This window comes from Mustela putorius, unplaced genomic scaffold (assembly GCF_011764305.1).
Source record: "Mustela putorius furo isolate JIRA1106 unplaced genomic scaffold, ASM1176430v1.1 tig00001012_pilon_pilon_pilon, whole genome shotgun sequence".
NCBI classification, from domain to species: Eukaryota; Metazoa; Chordata; class Mammalia; order Carnivora; family Mustelidae; genus Mustela; species Mustela putorius.
Window position 1 is genome coordinate 2,799,765 of NW_025421531.1, and position 23,119 is coordinate 2,822,883.

Consider the following 23,119-nt stretch of genomic DNA (forward strand, 5'->3'; position numbering starts at 1 on the left):
ATGGCGTTCATATTAATATACTTCCTAGAATTTGAGGGATTGGCAATGAAGGAGGAAAAGGAAACCAGATCAGTCTTTCTCTAGTGAAGGCTCATATGTTTCTTTCTATTTCAGCTATTATCCCAATTTACATTTTTACTTCTACCTCACAGTAAGAAGAAGACCCTCACAGTAAGAAGAAGGTTCAAATTCTGTTCTCTAGGAATCCAGTTTCTAAAATTATACATTAATATCTCTTGTATTAGTTTCTTATTGCTACTCTAACAAATACCACAAACTAAATGGCTTATAATAATGGAAATTTATTCTCTTACAGTTCCAGAGATCAAATTCTCAAATGGGTCTGTAGGACTGTGTTTCTTCTAGAGGGTCCAAGGGAGATTAGGTTTCCCAGCTCTTTTCTCTTCCAGAGAAAAGAGCTGCATACTTTGGCTCATGGCTCTCTTTCTCTACCTTCAAAGCCAGCACTGTAATGTCTTTAAATCTCCTTCATCTGTCTTGGATCCTTCACCTCCCTCTTTTAAGGACTTTTGTGAGGTAAAATTTGCAAGCTTCAGGGATTGGGGCATGGATGTCTTTGGGAGTTCATGGTTTAGGCAACCACATATTTCTACAGATTTTCAAAATCTTAGTGGAGCCTGCTGATGGAATCCATTACCATTAGAGTCCAGCTTAGTAGCAAATGGTTGTAGCCCAGCAACAGCAAGCAGTAGGCAGGGTGTACACTGAATATGGCTAACGAGAGCATAAAATATATGTAGAATCTAAAAAAATAAACATGATAGAACAAAAGAAGGAAAGAAGTAAATGGAGTGAGCATTTTCTATGTTTCTTGCATGCTGGGAAATAACAATTGTTCATTGCACATTAACTTGGTAAAAATGCATGTCATCTTTAAAGGAGCTATAAAAGAGTGTGTATCAAATAATCTAATAAGAAGAAATAACAATAGGGACTCCTGGGTGGTTCAGGTGGTTGAGTGTCCAACTCCTGATTTCGGATGAATTCAGGTGCTACTCGGCACAGAGTCTGCTTGAGATTGTCTCTCTCTCTCCCTCTCACTGTGCCCCTCCTCCTGCTTACTCATGCTCTCTCTCTCTTGCTCGCTAGCTCTCTCTCTGTAAATAAATAAATAAAATCTTTTCTCATACTCAAAATGAAGGCAAAAGAGAAGAGCATAAGGAACATAGGAAAGGAAGGACAAATAAAAAATAAGATGATAGATCTAATCATGAATATATCAACAACTATGGTAAAATAAATAGACAATTCCACTTTACAGATAAAGATTAGTGGAGTGCTTCATTTCCTAAACCAGCAGCTGATGTGCCCTGGGAACCTCCAGGATCTCAGAGGAGATCCATGGGCTATTTTACATTTTGGGTGGAACAACAATTCTGGGTATTTCTCTGATACTGTGCAACCACTGGCTCCCAATAGGCCTTGGCTACATTCGCTTGCAGTAAAGTTATTATTTATTTATTTTTCGGTAGGTCACTCTTGGTGACAACAAATCTTTGCAAAACTGGGCTTTTAGCAGTGGCTGTGATAAAAGTATCAAAGACAATTTTTGTAGAATAAGAAATGAGGTGATGGATTACAATTCAATTCTATGGTTTGAGAAGCTGAGCAGTGCTCAGCATCCCACTATGAAGAATGGTGGACAGGGTCGCCTCAGTTGGTGAAGTGGCTGATTTCAGTTCAGGTCATGAGTTCAGATTCCTGGGATCAAGACCTGCATTGGGCTCAGCACTCAGCAGGGAGTCTGCTTGAGATTCTCTCTCCCTCTGCCCCTCTCCCACTCATGCATGCTCACTCCATCTCTCTCTCTTGCTCTCTCTCAAAATAAATAAATAAATAAAGCTTTAGAACAAAATGAAAAGCTCATGTCTATGTTCACTAGTAAGAGATGCAAACATTTTACCATTATTAAGATGTTCTGTTTCTTTGATTGCATCTATGAAGCACACTGGAGAAAAAGAGGAAGTAAATAGAAGTTTCTCCATGAACTTGTATGTCATTTTGGTCTTGGCCTCTAGGTCAGTGCAAAGCCCCAGAACACCTTCCATTCGCCAAGTTGGCAAATGCTACGGACAAGTCTGAGTATCCCATTGGGACATCTCTGAAGTATGAGTGCCGTCCTGGTTACTCTGGGAGAGGGTTATTTATCACCTGCCTCTCCAACTCGGTCTGGTCAAGCGCCAAAGACAAGTGTCAGCGTAAGTACCTCTGGACTGAGAACTCTGTGTCAATCAAACATCCATAGAGCTGAATCAATTGATCAGATTTTGGAACCAAGACATATACAATTGTTAAATTTGCCTCAAGTAGAGTACATGTGACAGTTATTCTTTCTGTCACATCTACCTACTGCTCTGACTTGCTGGCACCTCCATTACAAGGTCACTTCATGAGAAATGACCATCACAAGGCACAATGCAGGGAAAAGCTCCATTCAGTAGGGGTTTCTCATTGTCACCATTGAAACTGCGTCACCAATGACTCAGAAAAGGGAAGAAAATTGTAGGTGGGGAAAGAATCCTGACGTCGAGATCTCTGATTTCAGCTGTTTGGATGACAAAATAACCACTAAGGTAAAAAGTAAAGTTTGCATTTTTCTGGGAAGCACAACACAGGGAAAAGATCAATTAGGAGGGGAGATCTTTTTTTGGAAGTGGAGCTTAGTAAGTGGCTGACTCTGAGGCAGTCTTGTTAGTTTCTCCGAGGTGGCAAAATCTGCAGAATGGCAAATACTTTTCAGGAAGCTTCAGCCAGGTTAGGACCTTATGTATTACTGAGAGAAGTTCGGTTTGTTCTATACCCAATCCCTCAATTCTGCTTCTCCCCCCACAGGGAGATCGTGTGGAACTCCTCCAGAACCCGCCAATAGCAAAATGATCATAAACGGAGATGCCCGGTTTGGGTCAACTGTTAATTACGTCTGTAATGAAGGGTGAGTTGGCAGCAGCATCATTTGGGTTGACAGTTCCAGAACTGTAGCACCAATCTCTAAACAAGAGTCTTAGAAAGTCTTCCCGTCCATTCAAACCATAGCAATAAGATTTCTAAGTAGATGTGGTGGCTTGAATCCAGGTATTAAACTACATTTGAAAAGACTAAACAAATATTTGAAAAATAGGAAACACCTGTATCTGTGCTAGAAACTTGGGGGTGGGGAGGAAAGATGTCTATGGCACATCAAATTCATGCACCTGGAACCAAGTGAAATGTTCACTAAATGGGAAGGACCAGGTCTCTAAAGAAGCAAATGGAACAACCATTAGTGGCTCCGTGCACATATTCCCACCCCAAAGCAACAAATGCTGGAGATGGTGGATTCCGAAGTGGGAAAGAATGAGTTGTTTAGGATGATGGAGCCCTGCGGTGCAGAGGCAAATCTTGATTGTTATAGCCCCTCTCCAGAAATGTGCATGGTGCAGAAATTTGCTGTGGCTTACCTTTAAAGGAGATGACCAATTCAGGAAAGAAGCAAGGAGAATGCTTTGCCTTATATCTTTACTTTTGCTTTTTAAAGAAAAACTTTTTTATTGCTTACTTAAAAGACATATAATTCAACATAAGTGATCATTAAAATCAGGAAAAAATAAAATGAACTTCAGGGTATATGCTATCCACCTTAGGAAACATTGCTAGAACCTTAGATGTCTCCATCTAAGGTTCCTGTTTTTTCTGTTCCCATTCCTGTTCCCATTCCCCCTCTCCAGAATCTCTCTGGAAATGTATAGATGTATAGTTTAATAGAATAGAATTGAGAATGCAGAAGTAAACTCACACACTTATGGTCAACTCTGTTTCAGCAAGGGTGACAATCCAATGGTGAAAGAATAGTCTTTTCAACAACTGGTCTTGGGGCAACTAAACAACCAAATATAAACCCACAAAGTAGGAGGAATGAGTATCATGAATTATGTTAACAGATTAAGCCTGAAATATTTGAGTAACCCCACTTGATCTAGAAGTATAATAAATATTATCTCTGCTTTGCTACATTTGTTTTATAATATCTTCTTTCACATTTTTTCCTTTTATTCTCATAGGAATGATAGGCTTAATAATGTTCCATTCTCAACCTGTCCTTGTCTGGCTTTACAACCAATTTATCTATATAAAATGAGCAGAGCCTGTTTTTTTTTTTTTTTTTTTTTTTTTTTTTTTTTTCCCCATAGCAGTCTGGATCCATCAATCTTTTTTTCCAATATCTTCTTGTACTTCTGTGTTCTTTTAAATATATTTGAGGCTATGTAATTAGGTGCATGCACATTGAATACTTCCAAGAGTATTAAAACTTATTATAGTGGGTTGCTCCTTCTTTCTAATAATGCCTTTCAGTTAGTCTATTTCATGTGTACACTTATACTCCTATTATATATTTAATATAACTACATTGATTATTGATTATTTACCCACTCTCTTTAAATCTTTTTACTTTTTACTCTCCTGTGTCATTCTATGTTAGGTGAGTCTCTGATAAACAATCAATAGTTAGATTTCCTTCATCCAGTTTGATAATGTCTACCTTTTAACTAAGGAGTTTAATCCATTTGCTTTTAATGTAACTACTACTATTTCAAATTACTGCCTACTACCTGATTTTGTTTCTATTTATACCAATTTTATGTTTTCACACTTCCTCAACTTTGGTGTTCATTAGGTTTTATATTCTTTTTCCATTATGTCCTTCACTAGCTTGGAAAATAGAGGCTCTATTTCTATTTACTGAGAATTTCCCCCTGGAAATTTTAACTTGTATACTTGAAAAATGCAAAAGTTAATCCCTACATTTATCTCCCTGCTGCAACACATGGATGTAAGAAAATTTCAACAAATTTGCATTTGCAAATATAGTCAATAGTACATTGAATTTATGTGATCACATTCATTTATGAATTTGTGTAATCAATATAGAAAGCTAGAAGTTAAGGAAAAAATGTCAAGGGCTAGCATTATAGTCCAATGGCTCAGTCTTGACCTGAAAAAAAAAGGACAAAGAAATTCATATGGATCTTAATGGATTTAACCCAGTAGGATAAAAATTTTTAAATATAATCTCCAACTGAACTCACAATATAGAAAAATTAATCCATGTAGGAGGACAGCCGATGTTCTTGTTATAAGCATATCTACACAAAAGATGGAAGCCCCTGTCACCCAAAGGCTGGCTCACAGACCCTCAAGGTCAGCATCTTCTGGGAGCTTGTTAGAAATGTAGAATCTTCATACCTACTGAATCCGAATCACATTTTCACATGATCCCTGCATGATTTTGAGGCACATAAAACTTTTGAAAAGCCTTTCCCTAAACTAGAACTATGCTAACTTCTGTAAGAAGGAGTTTGGGTAATTTTGTTTTACATTACTGGGAGTTCTGTACCTCTCACTTTTGACTACGTTGTATACATATCAACTTTTAATCCAGATTTAAGAAGCAATTACTAGAAGTTTCAGTTCCAAGACAAAACGGGCAAACTCAATTTTCCCTGAATCTCTCTCTACATATAACTAAATACCCTGGAAACTGTTCAACATGCAAGCATAGAAAGACTTGGAAAGAAGATGATTGGGGACCTCAAAGCTTAAAGAATGACACTGCAGTGATGCCCCTGGGTTTTCTCTTTATGTCTCAGACTGGATGCTAGAAAGGAATGCAATCCCAGATAGTCAACAGGCAGGGACAGACAGGGAGAGTAAAGTCTGGTCAAAGGACTGGGAAAAGGGAAGCTCAGTGAGGACGTAGTGGGAAGACACATTGATGGTTCCAGTGGCTCAGTCTGCTCACATGAACAGCATAAGCAGAATCAGGGGTGGGTTGGGGAGTCTATCCTTCTTATGTCCCACAGTCCTGGGAAGCAGCAGATCCCAGTCCACCAGCAGCTGTATTAATGGGAAAACCTGGGCTTTAGTCTCAATAACAAATTTACCACATGCCCCACACCAGCCAGCAGCAGTGAGCCCTATTCTGCCTGTGGTGACAGTGTCAACAGAGCTCAGGTGGCAACCCCTAGACTTTAAGCCAACAGTAAGAGGGTTCCTCCACTCACACCACAGAAGCCAGAAGGCCCAGCAGCCCAGTCCTATGAGACACAGCAGCAGAAAACATTCCAGGCCCAGCATCTCTTGATCCCCAACCCATGGCAGGGAGTCACCAACCCAGCAGCAGAAGGAAAACCATGTCTGGAGTTTCTGGATCCTCCATCCAGCAGGAGAAAGCATTCCAGGCCCATGTCTCCTGGTTCTCTACCCAGCAGCAAAATGTAGCCCAGATAGATGCTTCCCTCCCCTGGTGGCAGTGACACAAATAAAGGGGGAACGCCACCTTTGCCAGATAGCCATAGAAGGCCAGAGGCCTTATTCTCCATCCAAGGTCCCAACATCTCACCTTCCTCACCTACTGACACCAGGAAGTTCAGAGAAGCACCTACACTGTCTACAGCAGTATCAGCAAGGATGCATCAGGCATTTAAGAGGAGCCAGGAGAATGAAGCCCCAGAATAGCACTGCAAGACTGGAAAATTAAATTGTCATTGGAACCAAAGCCTGTGAAAATAGGCCAGAATCTACACACTACCCTACAGAGGGAGGTTACATGCTAAGATACATTAAATAAGATCAAGAGTCTCTTAACTTAATATCCAGAATGTTCAAGATACAATAGAGAACCACGAGTCACATCAAGAGCCAGAAAAATCACAACTCCACTGAGAAAAGATAATCCACTGAGGCTATGACCAAGAAAAGTACATGTTGGAGCTCTGTAATGAAGATTTTAAAGCAGCCATCATAAAATCACTTCAACAAGTAATTACAAATTCCCTTGAAAAAAACTCTTAAAGGCAACCAGAAGGAAAGGACATGCTGTTTATAGGGGAATACAGTCTGATTGGTGGTGGATTTTATACCTGAAAATATGGAGACCAGAAGGAAGTGTTTTAAGGACTGAAAGAAAAGAACTTACTAAGTGTGAATTCTGTCTCTTTCAAAATAGTAACTGCATACCTGGAATAAATCCCAGTTGGTTATTGTATATGATCCTTTTCATATACTGCTGGGCTTGGTTTGTTATACTTTATTGATGACTTTCTTGCATCTATACAATATTAGCAAATCAAACCCAACAATGCATTAAAAGAATTGCAGCCAAAGACCACACTGGAAATTGCTCCATGTATATAAGACATATTGAACATTCAAAAATCAATCAACATGATCAACTCTATAAACCGGCTAAAGAAGAAAATGTATAGGCCCCTAGCAATTGACAGAAAATGCAGTTGGCAAAATCCAGTATCAGTTCATGATACCAACTCACAGCAAGTTAGATAGCCTTGAACACATCTGAAATCAAGGTGTCAGCAAGTTGGTTCCTACTAGGAGCTCGGAGAAAGAATCCATTTCGTGCTTTTCTCCTAGCTTCTGGTGCTTGTCAGCTGTCCTTGGCATCATGAGCTATAAACACATCATTTCTACCTCTGCGTCTGTTCTCACGTGACTTTTCCTCTGTATGTGTCAGCATTTTCTGTCTGTCTCCTTGTCCAGATTTCCTTCTTCTTCTGAGGACAACAGACATTGCATTAGGGCCCATGTTAATCCAGTATGACCTCATCTTAACTCTCTTATATCTGCAAGACCTTGTTTCCAAAAAAAAGTCATATTCTAAGGTTTCAGGAATTTGGAGGCACACAAACAGAAATTTCACTGAAGGGATTTTATCGATGGAAAGACAGACCAGGAAAAGATATTCAGCTTCATTAGCCGTTAGGAAAATACAAATTAAAACAACAGTGAAACAATAAAACACATATATCTGAGTGGCAAAAATACAAACTAGTGACAACAGCAGATGCTAGCATGGTTGTAGAGGAACTGGATTACACGTTCATTGCTGATAGGAACATAAACTGGTAAACCCTCCCTGGATAACACAAATGAGTTAACAAGCCATGGAAAGCCAGGAGGAAACTTAATTGAATTTTGCTAAGTGAAAGAATCCAATCTGAACAGGCTCAATACTGTGTAATTCCAGGGAGCTGGCATTCTAGAAAAGAAAATATGGAGCGAAAAGATCCGTAGTAGCCAAGGGGTGCGAGGAGGGAGAGATTAATAGGCAGATCTCTGAAGATGTTTAGGGCAGTGAAACTATTCTGTGTCATTCTGTAAGGGTGCATCCATGTCCATATGTGTTTGTCTAGACCCATAGACTATCCAACGCTAAGACTGAAACCTGCTGTAAACTATGGACTACAGGGGATAATGATGTGTCAGTGTAGGTTCATCAGTTGCAAGCCACCGTACCAGTCTGGTGGGGGATGTGGATAATGTGGGAAGGTATGCATGTGTAGGGAAAGGGAGTATATGGGAAATCCCCTGTGTCCCCTGGCCAATATTACTGTGAACCCAGAACAGCTCTTAAAAATAGTCTGTATAAAAATTGAATACTTGTAAGCACACTCACATATCTACAAATTAGTCCTGAATAAAATTGGTGATCATACCTATGTCAGAATCCTGATTTATTATTTTGCTACAGTTATGCAAGACATTATCCATGGGAGAAATTTACATTTTCCAAGTCTTATGGCACACTTTGAAGAGTTTGTGGCATACTATGTGAGAATCGCTGCCTTTAACATTTTACATAGGAAATCCGTGTTCAGCTTGTTTTGCTCTGCTTGGATTTCCTTTGGTTCTCATTTGAAGAACCTTAAACATGTTAGGCTTAAACTAAAATGTAGCTCAAAGTAATTAAGAGCAGAGGACCCATTTAGCTAAGACATCCGAATAAAGATATAAAATTTGGGAAAGTGGTAGTATACTATCACAAATTGTGATATATGTACTATGACATATAATATATATATGTACATATATGTATATATAAACACACATATACAAAGTATATACCATGTCAAATACTATGACAAATGGAAATTGTCCTTCTGAATTCTCCAGGATACACTGTCTTGTAAGTAACCATTTCAGTAGGAAAATGAACAGGGAAAATAACATTCATTCTTCTTTCCCTCTAGATACCGACTTATTGGTAAGACCTCTATTGCATGCACCATCTCAGGCAAGACTGTCTCCTGGGATGACGATCCACCTATTTGTGAGAGTGAGTTGAAATAGTCCTTGTTATTACCTTTTCCAATAGAGTCTAAGTTTCCCCCTAAAGTTATACAAATCTTAAGTGGATTCCTTTTGTGCATTCTATCCCTCAAAACCTATAGGATTTCTGGCAACTGTTTCCTTATGTTTTTTCCTTATGTTGTGCCTTTTATGAATCTGGGGACTTAATGCATAAAAGCCTTCAAACCTTAATTTTCCTTCCGTTAATTCAGAATGACGTTGATTGTGCCACCCCCAGTATAACAATCGTTCTACTTGGCAAATTAGTCAAGATTTTTCTAAAGCGATGCTCTCCAAGGCTGGTGAAGCTGTGGATCAATCAACACTCACACACACGTGGAGGTCCACAAAACCTCTTGAGAGGCACCATGTGCTATAAGCCTCAAAATGGACATAGATTTTGATTCACTTCTTAGAATTTGTACTTGGGAGATAAATACAGACTTTTCCTAGGAATTCACTATACACTTTTCATTGCTTCATTCATTATAACAGCAAAAATGTTAAGGTAACCTAAATGTTTCCAGCTATGGATTGGAAAGTACAGGAAGAAAAGAGCCTTGTTAAAAATGACTACCGAGAATTCCTTAAGAAACACGAAATCGAGCCCTGCAGAACTAAAAGAGATACATCCAGGGGCACGTGGGTGACTCAGTCTGTTAGATGTCTGACTCTTGGTCTCAGCTGAGGTCTTGAGCTCAAAGTTGTGAGTTTGGGCCCTATGCTGGACTCCACACTTGGCTTGGAGCCTACTTACAAAAGAAGAGGAGGAGCTAGAGGAGGAAGAAGATGAAGAAGACAAAGAAGGGGGAGGAAGTAGAAGCAGGAGGAGGAGGAGGAGTGGGGAGGGACAGGAAGAGAAGACGAAGAGGAAGAGGAAGAAGAGGAACTACATCCATACACTGGAATGTTATTCAGCTAAAAATAAGAAAAACAAAAGACCAAAGAAACACAGTGTCATGGAGAAACAATTAATGATATATAAACATGTAAATTATATGCTTTTATGTGAAAAAAATCAGATGACAAAACAGTACTCTGGCTAGATCTCTTTATTTAAAGGCAATACACCTCTATCTATAACTAGATTTTCATCTTTATTCTAATTCTTTAACCTTTCTCATACTAATCTTTGCTGAATGACTTGAAGCCTCCTTGGTGAAGGTGGGAAGAAACTTCGGTATATGTTCTGGCCATGTAGCAGCATGCTTTCTCCAGATGATAATTTTAAAAAAAAATTTAAAAATTTTTAATTTTTAAAGGATAATTAAATTTCATTTTAAAGGATAATTAAAAATCCGGGAAGGGGAATAAGGGGAGGGTGGAGGAGGGGGGAGGAGGAGGGGGAGGGGAGGAGGAGGAGAAGATCATATCTTCTGTTCATTTGAGCTGCTTTGAATCTGTCCATAGGCTCCCAAGTCTGGGAAATGGTTGATGAATAACCATTACTTTTTTTTTTTTTTCAGTGATTCAATCAGAGGTAGATTTTTCCTGCTTTTAGCCATCAAATAATACTGAACTGCACTCTTCATCTATTTCAGTTTTAAAAGATCCACAACAACTAGCCAGGGACAAAGATCTCTGCAGGCAAGTCATTCTGATCTCTGTTTCAGTTGCCTCTGGCTATTAAGTGCTGCCACTTGGCTCCTGCCAGCCTGAGGTCCTTTGGTCTCCACTGAATTCAGGAAACCCAGATCAATAACAAAGCTCCCAGTGTCACCAGTGTCATTCCCAGCCTACAGAGAATAGCCATCAGAGAGTCTGTCAAAAATACGGAAAATTCCCCAGAAATGTATTTCTCAAAGCCTTGGGTGAAAGGATAAAAGGTGTCTCTTTGAACACCCCACCCCTCAGGCACATAAGGAGTGGATGAACAATCAGGCTCACATAAGTCCACTCTGGCATTCCTAAATCCCTAAGCCATAGGATTTCTTCCTCAGGACTACAGTAAGAAAGGTCCTATATTTCAGCTTCATTTAATGTAGGTCAGCCTCTAACACAGTGAATTCACAATCTTAATTCCTTTTCTTTTGGGGGATACCTTCTTGCCGGTCCTAATTGGTGACCCCCTTCCCCTACCCCTGCAACCACCACCCCAACTCCACTTCCAGGTCTTTTAGGAGTTAAATCAGGTTAAAGAACCACAATTATGGTGAAGTATTAAGGGTAGGTCCTGACGAAGATCCGCCGTCCCTGAAATTAGAGTTGCCAGATTTAGTAAATAAAAACACAAGATAGCCAGTTAAACTTGAATTTCAGCACAGCGACACATCTTTTTTATTGTAAATATGTGCCTTGCAATATTTGGGATATACTTATACTTAGAACTAGCTTTCATTGTTTTTCTGAAATTCAGGTCTAACTGGACATCTGTGTTTTTCTGGCAACCCTACCAGGGCAGCTACTCAGGACAGGTCATTACAAGTTCTTTGAACAAATGGAGGCTTAACTCCTCACACAGGGGAGGAGGGGCTGCTGCTTCTAGCAAAAGAGAATTTCAGCAGAATTTCCAGGTACAAGGTATTCAGCATCCTTAGAATCTACCCATGTATCTCCATCTCAAATTTTATTTGTATTTTTAAGATTTTATTTCTTTTTTGACAGAGAGAGGGACAGTAAGAGAGGGAACACAAGCAGGCAGGGGGAGTGGGAGAAGGAGAAGCAAGCTTCCTGCCCAGCAAACAGCCCCATGCAGGGCTCCATCCCAGGACCCTGGCATTCTAACCTGAGCCAAAGGCAGACATTTAAGGATTAAGCCAGGAAGGCACCCCTCTCCATCTCTAAAGTCTTCCTTTTCCTAATCAATGCTCAGACTTTTTAACATAAGAGAAGTCAATTTACCTTGGAATCCAGCCACAGGATTAGATGTTGGATTTGTTCTTCAGAAATCTGGGCTCTGTAGCTACACAGTGCAAGTTTCTTTTCGGGCATATAATAGAAGCGTTCAGAGGCAGACCCTGAGCAGGAATTTAAAGCTTTTTCTTTCTGTTAAAGTCTTCAATGCACTTAGAAGTAACCAACCAACCAACTCTTTTCTTCCTGCCCTCCCTCCTCCTCTCCTGCCTCCCTTCCTTTCACCCCTCCCTATTTCTCTCATATTCTGGCTAGGACCACCACTAACATTTTTGATATGGTTGGGGATACAGGGTGTCCTGCTCTTGTTCCCCAACTCAAAGGGAACGTTTGAAATTCTTCACCATTAATGGAGTATTTGCTATAGGCTTTTGTAGATCCCCATTTTCAGGGAAAGGAAATTCGCTAATATTCTTCATGGCTAAGAATTTTTTGTCATTAAGTCATGTTGAAGTTTATCAAGCACTTTGGCTACATATCTGGAAATAATCATATTGTTTCTCCATTACTCTCTTAATGGAACGAATTGTTTTCATGGCTTTTTTTATGTTATGTTAGTCACCATACATACTTCATTAGTTTTTGATGTAGTGTTCCATGATTCATTATTTGCATATAACACCAGTGCTCATTTCAGTACATGCCCAACTTCATACCCATCACCAGCCGAACCCAGGCCCCTCACCTCCTTCCCGCTGAAACCCTCGGTTTGTTTCCCGGAGTCCTACACCTCTCATGGTTCATCTGCCCCTCTGAGTCCCCTCCCCTTCAGTTTTCCCTTCCTTCTCCTAATGTCCTCCATGCTAGTCCTATGTTCCACAAATAAGTGAAACCATGTAACAATTGTGTTTCTCTGCTGGACTGATTTTACTTAGCATAATCCCCTCCAGTTCCATCCACGTCAATGCAATTTCATCATTTCTGATGGCTGAGTAATAATCCTTTTTGTGTATGAACCACATCATTATCCACTCATTTGTTGAAGGGCATCTTGACTCCTTCCAGAATTTGACTATTGTGGACATTGATCCCAGGAACATTGGGGTGCATGTGACCCTTCTTTTCACTACGTCTGTATCTTTGGGGTAAATACCCAGCAGTGCAATTTCTGGATCATAGCATAGCTCTATTTTTAGCTTTTTGAGGAACCTCCACAGTGTTTTCCAAAGTGGCTATTCCAGCTTGCTTTCCCACCAAGAGTGTAACTCAACCATATCATACACAAAGATAAACTCAAAATGGATGAAAGACCTCAATGTGAGACAGGAATCCATCAAAATACTAGAGGAGAACATAGGCAGTAACCTCTTTGACTTTGGGCCACAGCAACTTCTTTCAAAACACGTCTCCAGGGGCGCCTGGGTGGCTCAGTGGGTTAAAGCTTCTGCCTTCGGCTCAGGTCATGATCCCAGGGTTCTGGGATCGAGCCCCGCATTGGGCTCCCTGCTCAGCGGGGAGCCTGCTTCCCTCTCTCTCTCTGCCTGCCTCTCTGCCTACTTGTGATCTCTGTCTGTCAAATAAATAAATAAAATCTTAAGAAAAAAAAACAAAACATGTCTCCAAAGGCAAGGGGAATAAAAGCAAACATGAACTTTTGGGACTTCATCAAGATCAAAAGCTTCCGCACAGCCAAGGAAATGGTCAACAAAACTAAGAGGCAACCCACGGAATGGGAGAAGATATTTGCAAAGGACATTACAGATAAAGGGCTGAAATCCCTTCTCAAATTCAAACCCAAAAACCAAACAACCAAATCAGAAAATGGGCAGAAGACATAAACAGACATTTCTCCAGAGAAGACATACAAATGGCTAACAGACACATGAAAAAATGTTCAACATCATTAGCCATCAGGGCAATTCAAATGAAAACCACATTGAGATACCACCTACACCAGTCAGAACAGTCAAAATTGACAAGGCAAGAAATAACAACTGTTGGAGAGCATGTGGAGAAAGGTAAACCCTCTTACACTGTTGGTGGGAATGTTTTCCTTACTTTTTGAAAAGCAAGCTGATTTTGAATTCTAATCTTACCTTCTTGGAATAAAACGACTTGGTCATAAGATTTAATAATTCTTTTATGTTGTTCAATATACTTTTGTAATATATTTTAGATGTTTTTGAGATAAAATTTATGTATCATAAGACTTATACTTTTAAAATATAAATTTAATGATTTTTACTGTATTAATGCAGTTGTGAGACCAGCACCACTAATTCTAGAACACTTTTATCATTCCATTCCTATTGATTTTTAGAGAGATTAGACTATAATATTTTTCCCAGGAAGGTCCTTATGAGGGTTTTTTTTTTCTCTTTTAAGATTTTCTTTATCTATTTGACACAGAGAGAGAGAGAGCACGAGAGCATAAGCAGAGGGACCACGAGAGGGAGAATGCAGACTCCTCACTGAACAGGGAACCCAACACAGGGCTCAATCCCAGGGTCCTGGGATCATAACCTGAACCAAAGCTAGAAGTCCAAACAACCTTAGGAGCTTTTGATATCAAACTTATGATCATCTCATAAAGCCAGCTGATAGTTTTCCATCTATTTGTTTCCCTAGAAGAGTTTAGGTAATACTAGCATTATTTCTTCCATAGATGTCTGAAAAAAAATTCACCCATAAAGCCATATCTCCTGGAGTTTATGCTGTTGGGAAGTCTTTTTTCCAGCACATTTTTCATACACAGTAGACTACATGTATATATAAATAAACAGATAGATAGATAGATAGATAGATTCATACCCCATAGACTTTATATATATATATATATATATATATATATATATATATACATAAATAGATAGATATGTACCTCTATATATACATATACACATAATATAATACACAATATTAATTATTCACTTCAATGACTCTTTTCTAAGTGAACACCCACATATAAACAGCATTCAGAGAAGATTTAGTCCATTTTACCACCTCAGAAGCCTCACCTATGCCCTTTTTCAGTTACTGTCTTCCCAAAGTGACCATTTATTGGGCTTCTATCACCAAAGCTTAGTTTTAACTCTGCTTGAATTTGTATTAAAGGAATCAAAAAGCATGTACTTTTTTGTGTCCAGCATCTATTGAATGATATGTGTAGGAGATTTATTCACGTTGTTGCATGTAAGATTAACTGGATCTTTTTCATTGTATTATATTTCACTGTGTGAACTTAACAATTTATTTGTAAATTCAGCTGTTTATATGTCAGTAGTATTTTATGCCTGTGCATAGGCAATAAATGTACACATATACACATGTAAATATTCAAATGTTTATATATATGCACAACTGGATAAAACATTTACATGTTCTATGTAAACAGTGTTGATATTGCTATAAGTGGAATTGTTGGGTATGAACGTGGTCAGTCTTAATAGATAATGCCGAAAGATTTTATACAGTGAGTAGACAAATTTACTCTTGCACCAGAGGCATCTGAAAAGTCCAGCTGTTCCATATCTCTGCCAACCTGGTATTTATCACGTGTTTAAATTTTGGCTGTGCTGTGGCTCACTGCTGCTTTCATTTGCATTTTCCAGAAGACTGAGAATGCTGAGCACCTTTCATATCTTTGTGTAGTGCCTGTTCAAAACTGTCTTCCAATCTTGCTAGTTTGTGTATCTCTTTATTGCTTTGAGGAATTCGTTATCCAATCTCAGATTTTCCAATAAGCCTAACATACATATTTTCTTCAGGCTAAAACTCATCCTTTGCTTTCTTATGATGTTTCTTGATGATAGATAATGTGCACTTTACAAGTGCCCTTTAATAGTAAGACTTACTACGTCTATCCTTTCTGGCCACTACTTTCTGTGTTCTCCATAAGAAAACTTTGCCCATCATTTTGTCTTTCAAGTTAAGTCTGTGATTCATCTCAAATTAATTTTTTTAAGCTTTAGGGTCTGGTCAAGGAATTGGTTTGCTCATTTTGTTTCTTTGTTTTTCCTAATGGATGGGCAACTCATCTAATATCATTTTTTAAATTTAAATTCAATTAGCCAACATATAGTACAGCATTAATTTTGGATGTAGAGTTCAATAATTCATCCATTGCATATAATGGCCAGTGTTCGTAGCAGTAATATCCACAATAGCCAAACTGTGGAAGGAGCCAGGTTGCTGCTCAAATGATGAATGGGATAAAGAGATTGTGGTACATACATACAATGGATTATTACTCAGCCTTTAAAAGAAAGGATGAATAGCCACCATTGGCATCATCATGGATGGAACTGGAAGAGATTATGGTGAGTGAAATAAGTCAAGCTGAGAAAGACAATTATCGCATGATTTCACTCTGTGGAAAATAAGGAGGAGCATAGAGGACCATTGGGGATGTAGGGAGAAACGAATGGGAAGACATCAGTGAGGGAGACAAACCATGAGAGACTCTGGACTCTGCGAAACAAACTGAGGGTTACAGAAGGTAGGCGGGTGGGGTGATGGAGTAACCAGGTGATGTTTATTAAGGAGCACATGTATTGCAATGAACACTAGGTATTATACACAACTAATGATTCATTGAACACTACATCAAAAACTAATTATGTTGGCTATTTGAACATTATGAGAAATAAAATGACACCTGCAAAACAAAAACAAAATAGCAACCTTCAGTTTGTTTCCTAGAGTTGAGACTCTCATGGTTTGTCTCCCTCTCTGATTTCTTCCCATTCAGTTTCCTATATGATCCTCCGTGCTATTTCTTATATTCCATATATGAGTGAAACCATACGATAATTGTCTTTCTCTGATTGATTTATTTGCCTCTGCCTAATGCCACATCTTTTTTCTCCATTCATCTGTCTATAGACACCTCAGCTCTTTCCATAGTTTGGCCTTTGCGGACATTGTGGCTATAATAGCATTTATTTAAAAAACCATTTAAGAGGACTCATTCCAGGGCCGCCTAGGTGGCTCAGTGGTTTAAAGCCTCTGCCTTTGGCTCAGGTCATGATCCCAGGGTCCTGTGATTGGGCCCTGCATTGGGCTTTCTGCTCCATGAGGAGCCTGCTTCATCCTGTCTCTCTCTGCCTGCCTCTCTGCCTACTTGAGATCTCTGTCTACCAAATAAATAAGTAAAATCTTTTTTTTTTTAATTTATTTTCAGCATAACAGAATTCATTGTTTTTGCACCGCACCCAATGCTCCATGCAATACATGCCCCGCTTAATACCCACCATCTTGCTCCCCCAACCTTCCACCCCCTGCCCCTTCAAAACCCTCAGGTTGTTTTTCAAAGTCCATAGTCTCTCATGGTTCACCTCTCCTTCCAATTTACCTCAACTCTCTTCTCTCCATCTCCCTTTGTCCTCCATTTTATTTGTTATGCTCCACAAATAAGTGAAACCATATGATAATTGACTCTCTCTGCTTGACTTATTTCACTCAGCATCATCTCTTCCAGTCCCATCCATGTTGGTACAAAAGTTCATATTCTTTCCTTTCTGATGGAGCCATAATACTCCATAGTGTATATGGACCACATCTTCCTTATACATTCGTCTGTTGAAGGGCATCTTGATTCTTTCCACAGTTTGGCAACCGTGGCCATTGCTGCTATAAACATTGGGGTACAGATGACCCTTCTTTTCACTACATCTGTATTTTGGGGGTAAATACCCAGTAGTGCAGTTGCAGGGTCATAGGGAAACTCTATTTTTAATTTCTTAAGGAATCTCCACACTGTTTTCCAAAGTGGCTGCACCAACTTGCATTCCCACCAACAGTGAAAGAGTGTTCCCCTTTCTCCATATCCTCTTCAACACATGTTGTTTCCTGTCTTGCTAATTTTGGCCATTCTAACTGGTATAAGGTGGTATCTCAATGTGGTTTTAATTTGAATCTCTCTGATGGCTAGTGATGATGAATATTTTTTCATGTGTCTGATAGCCATTTGTATGTCTTCATTGGAGAAATGTCTGTTCATACCTTCTGCCTATTTTTTGATATGATTATCTGTTTTGTGTATGTTGAGTTTGAGAAGTTCTTTATAGATCCTGGATATTAACATTTTGTCTATACTGTCATTTGCAAATATCTTCTCCCATTCCGTGGGTTGCCTCTTTGTTTTGTTGACTGTTTCCTTTGCTGTGCAGAAGCTTTTGATCTTGATGAAGTCCCAAAAGTTCATTTTCGCTTCTGTTTCCTTTGCCTTTGGAGCCATATCTTGAAAGAAGTTGCTGTGGCTGATATCGAAGAGGCTACTGCCTTGTTCTCTAGGATTCTGATGGATTCCTGCCTCACGTTGAGGTCTTTTATCCATTTCGGGTTTATCTTTGTGTACGGTGAAAGAGAATGGTTGACTTTCATCCTTCTACATATAGCTGTCCAATTTTCCCAGCACCATTTGTTGAAGAGACTGTCTTTTTTCCACTGTATATTTTTTCCTGCTTTGTCGAAGTTTATTTGACCATAGAATTGAGGGCCCATATCTGGGCTCTCTACTCTGTTCCACTGGTCTATGTGTCTGTTTTTATGCCAGTACCATGCTGTCTTGGTGATTACAGCTTTGTAGTAAAGCTTGAAATCAGGTAATGTGATGCCGCCAGTTTTATTTTTGTTTTTCAACATTTCCTTTGTGATTCGGGTCTCTTCTGATTCCATACAAAAGTATAAACTCCCAAAATTGAACCAGGAAGAAATTGACAACCCGAATAGACCGATATCTAGTAATGAGATTGAAGCAGTGATCCAAAACCTCCTAAAAAACAAGAGCCAGGACCTGAAGGATTCCGTGGGGCATTCTACCAAACTTTCAAAGAAGAAATAACACCTATTCTCCTGAAGCTGTTTCAAAAACTTGAAGCAGAAGGAAAACTTCCAGACTCTTTATTAAGCCAGTATTACTCTGATCCCCAAACCAGGCAAAGACCACACCAAAAAGGAGAATTTCAGACCAATATCACTGATGAATATGGGTGCTAAGATTCTCAACAAGATCCTAGCAAACAGGATCCAACAGCACGTTAAAAAGATTATTCACCATGACCAGGTGGAATTCATCCCTGGGTTACAAGGATGGTTCAACATTCACAAATCAATCAATGTAATAGAACAAATCAATAATAGAAGAGAGAAAAATCACATGGTCCTCTCAATTGATGCAGAAAAAGCATTTGATTAAAATGCTTCAAAGTATAGGGATAGAGGGAATATTTCTGAACTTCATAAAATCTATCTATGAAAGACCCATAGCAAATTTCATCCTCAATGGGAAAAAGCTTGCAGCCTTTCCGTTGAGATCAGGAACATGACAAGGATGCCCACTCTCACCCACTCTTGCTCAACATAGTATTAGAAGTCCTAGCAACAGCAATCAGACAACAAAGAGAAATAAAAGGTATCAAAATTGGCAATGAAGAAGTCAAACTCTCTCTCTTCACAGATGACATGATAGTTTATATGGAAAACCCCAAAGACTCCACCCCCAAACTACTAGAACTCATACAGCAATTCAGTAATGTGGCAAGATACAAAGTCAATGTACAGAAATCAGTGGCTTTCTTTTACACTAACAATGAAAATACAGAAAGGGAAATTAGAGAATCGATTCCATTTACTATAGCACCAAGAACCATAAGATACCTGGGAATAAACCTAACCAAAGAGGTAAAGGATCTGTACTCGAGGAACTACAGAACACTCATGAAAGAAATTGAAGAAGACACAAAAAGATGGAAGACTATTCCATGCTCTTGGGTCGGAAGAATAAACATTGTTAATAAAATGTCTATACTGCCTAGAGTAATCTATTCTTTTAATGCCATTCTGATCAAAATTCCACCAGTATTTTTCAAATAGCTGTAGCAAATAATCCTAAAATAAGTAGAATCTTTAAAAAAAATAAAAAAAGAAAAGAAAAAAGAAAGACCAGTTCCCATAGATCACAGTGCAATAGTATAATACCCTAAATCAGGTGACATTATAGGTGGGTCTCATTTCAGAGAGGTTCTGTTCCACTGGTTGATTTATCACACTGTTTTTATGACTATAACATATATTAAGAACTGATACCTGCTGGTGTATTCTCGAACCATGTACTTCTTCCCAGATTGATTTGGTAATTCTTGCCCCTTTGCATTTTCAGACAAAATTGAGAATCAGTTTGTCAGTTTCCACAAAAAGAAACCTACTCAAATTCCTGCTTACTTTGTATGGACTTCATAGATCAATCTGTGGACCACTAACATACTTACATTTTTGAGTTGTAAATTCATGAACATGATATGTTTTGCCATTTCTGAAATTTCTTTAATTTCTCTCCATAATACTTACCAATTTACATTTTAGAAAATGATGTAAACATAGAAATGTAACATTGGAAAATGTAACATTACCTAATTGTTTCTTAAATATGCAATAGTTTGACCTTGGACCCAACAATCTTGCTAAATTTACTTATAAATACAATAGTTTATCTGTATATACTTTTGGATATGCTGCATAAATAATCATATCGCTGATACATTATTATCCTATGTTTAATCCCTTTCTTTCTTGTATTTTTATTTATTTCTCTTGCTTGAATGTATCTTTCTGATACCTTCACAGATACATTTTATCACTTATACAGCATTTATAGTTTTTTTGGGGGGGAGGAACGGGAAATAGACTGATTATTTTATTTGAATTAATTAAGATTCCCCTTACCAGAAGGAGAAGCCTTCTTGGGAATTTTTATTTTATTTTTATTTGCTTTCGTAAAGATTGATTAATTGATTTTTTAAAGAGAGAGAGAGCCAGCCAGTTGAGGTGGGGGGAGGGGAGGGGTAGAGGGAGAATCCTCAAAAAGACTCCCAACTGAGCACAGAGCACAACTCACTGCCAGGTTCAGTCAATCCTAAGAGCTCCCAGAGATCATGACCCAAGTGGAAACCAAGAATTGGACACTTGCATGGCTAGGCCACCCAGGAACCCTAAGAAATGTTATATTTAATTTCATGTGTTTTGCAATTTTGGATAAAATCACTTAGTTCTAGTTATATAGTATTACCTTAATATAATGTACTATGTCCACTGAATACATTTTCAAATATATTCAGGATGTTTTTTGGACTAATATATGATCATGTCTACAGGGGCATCTTGTTGTGATATCAAACTTCAGCTTGAAAAAATGAGTTGGTAAAACCAATAACAAATGCAAAACTAGTTCTGTTCATTGCATTTCTGATGAGCTATTTGATCCACTATTATTTAAGTTGCCATCTCTTTTCTCAGCGATTCTTTGTGGGCCACCCCCAGCCATTGACAACGGAAATGTCATTAAGCTCTACGGAGAAGAGTTTCCCTATGGAAGCGTGGTGACCTATCGCTGCCATCCCGGAGAGAGAGGGGAAAAAAAGCAGTTTGAGCTTGTGGGCAACCCATCGATATATTGCACCAGCAAAGACAATCAGGTTGGCGTATGGAGCGGCTCTCCGCCTCAGTGCATCATACCTAATAAGTGCACACCTCCACACATTGACAACGCAGTGAGGGTGTCTGAGAACAAGACCTTTTTTTCCTTACATGAAACCGTGAGGTTTATCTGCGAGCCCGGCTTTGTCATGAAAGGACCCTCCAGCGTGCAATGCAGAGCCCAAAACAAATGGGGGCCAGAGTTGCCGAGCTGCTCTCGAGGTGAGTCTGACTGAGGCTTTGAAGGGACCGACGAAGGGCATGTGTTGCAGCGGATCAGGAGGTCAGTGCTCATTCTGGGGGAAGGATGTATGCGGGGAACAATGTGTGCAGATGAAGCATGAATTATGAAAGTGTGTGTGTGTGTGTGTGTGTGTGTGTGTGTGTGCGCACGCACTTTTGCCTTCACTTTGAGAGTAGAAGCTTCATCACCAAGGAAGGAGACTTTTGGGACTCTTATATCGAACATCCTCAGAGCAAAATACAAACTCCAATACCTCCCCAATATCCTGAAGGCTGAGGTGCACATTCTACTCAGCTGTGCAATAAGCACTTTAAATGCCTTATCTCATCTGCCCTTCACAGCTCTCCTTTATGACAGGGCTAGTAATTCCATGTAGACTGGCCAGCACTGGAGAAAGCACCCTCAGGGTCCTGGTCATGCATTTGACCTTGTGCCAGGAAGAACTCAGCTCCAATGATCAGCCTCTATCTAGGTGTGAGGCCTTTGGGCACATCCCTTCATTGTCTGATTTTACATAACGGTTAAAGGGAGGAGGCAGGAGCATCACTTGATTTCCTCTGTTACACCTGACCTCCCTTTAATGGAAGGGTTAGAATGTAGCAAAAGACCTTTCTCTGTCACTGACTGGTCCTTCACACCTGTTCTTTCCACAGTATGTCAGCGGCCTCCAGAAATTCTGCACGGAATGCACAGTGCAGAAAACCAGGCCGATTTCTCTCCGGGGCAGGAAGTGTCCTACAGCTGCGAGCCCGGCTATGATCTCCAAGGGGCAGCGTCTCTGCACTGTACACCTCAGGGAGACTGGAGCCCAGCAGCCCCAAGATGTACAGGTGCCTACACTGTCATCTCCTTGCAGATAAGTCTTTTCTATCCTCACATGACCATCTTACATCTGCTTTTTTTGTTGTTGTTGTTCTTGTTGTTGCTCTTGTTATGCTAGTGAAATCATGTGCAGACTTCCGGGACCAACTCCCTAATGGCCGTGTGCTCTTACCACTGAATTTCCAGCTTGGGGCAAAAGTGTCCTTCGTTTGTAATGAGGGGTGAGTATGACCTGGCAGAGAGACGGGGGACACAGGACTCGATGCTACTATGCTGACACTGGGGCCAGTGGGGGTCTACCCAAAGAGCAAGCTGCCTAAGGGCAAAGAAGTAGCAGAAAGGACTGATACCTGAAACAGTGATTGGGAAGTATGGTGGGAACCAGACGGAACCAAGCAGCACAGGTGCTTGAAAAGGAAAAACAGTAAATGCACCAAAGAGCAGAAGAGTAACAAGAAATCTTGGATATTTAGGTGAAACATTATATGTATGAATGAAAAGTAACTTGTAGATCGAAAGGATAAATATTGCATAGTGGTTGTTTATGAAACGATTGGGATATCAAAGAAAGCTATTTACAAGTAATATGCAGGGATTGTTCCAAGAAAAATTTAAACCAGCCAATAGTGAAATTTGGAATAG

The 23,119-nt window shown here is 39.4% G+C and overlaps 1 protein-coding gene across 6 annotated transcripts in view; it reads left to right on the forward strand.

The window, feature by feature from the left end:
* Positions 1-23,119, forward strand: part of CR1 (complement C3b/C4b receptor 1 (Knops blood group)) — a 94,637-nt gene that overhangs the window by 33,087 nt on the left and 38,431 nt on the right. For all 6 annotated transcript variants that reach the window (XM_045087017.1, XM_045087019.1, XM_045087021.1 and 3 more), the window contains exons 10-15: positions 2,040-2,219; positions 2,854-2,953; positions 9,045-9,130; positions 21,232-21,633; positions 22,309-22,485; positions 22,596-22,698. In XM_045087017.1, the coding sequence (XP_044942952.1) occupies positions 2,040-2,219; positions 2,854-2,953; positions 9,045-9,130; positions 21,232-21,633; positions 22,309-22,485; positions 22,596-22,698 (1,048 nt within the window). The remainder of the gene's footprint in view (positions 1-2,039; positions 2,220-2,853; positions 2,954-9,044; positions 9,131-21,231; positions 21,634-22,308; positions 22,486-22,595; positions 22,699-23,119) is intronic.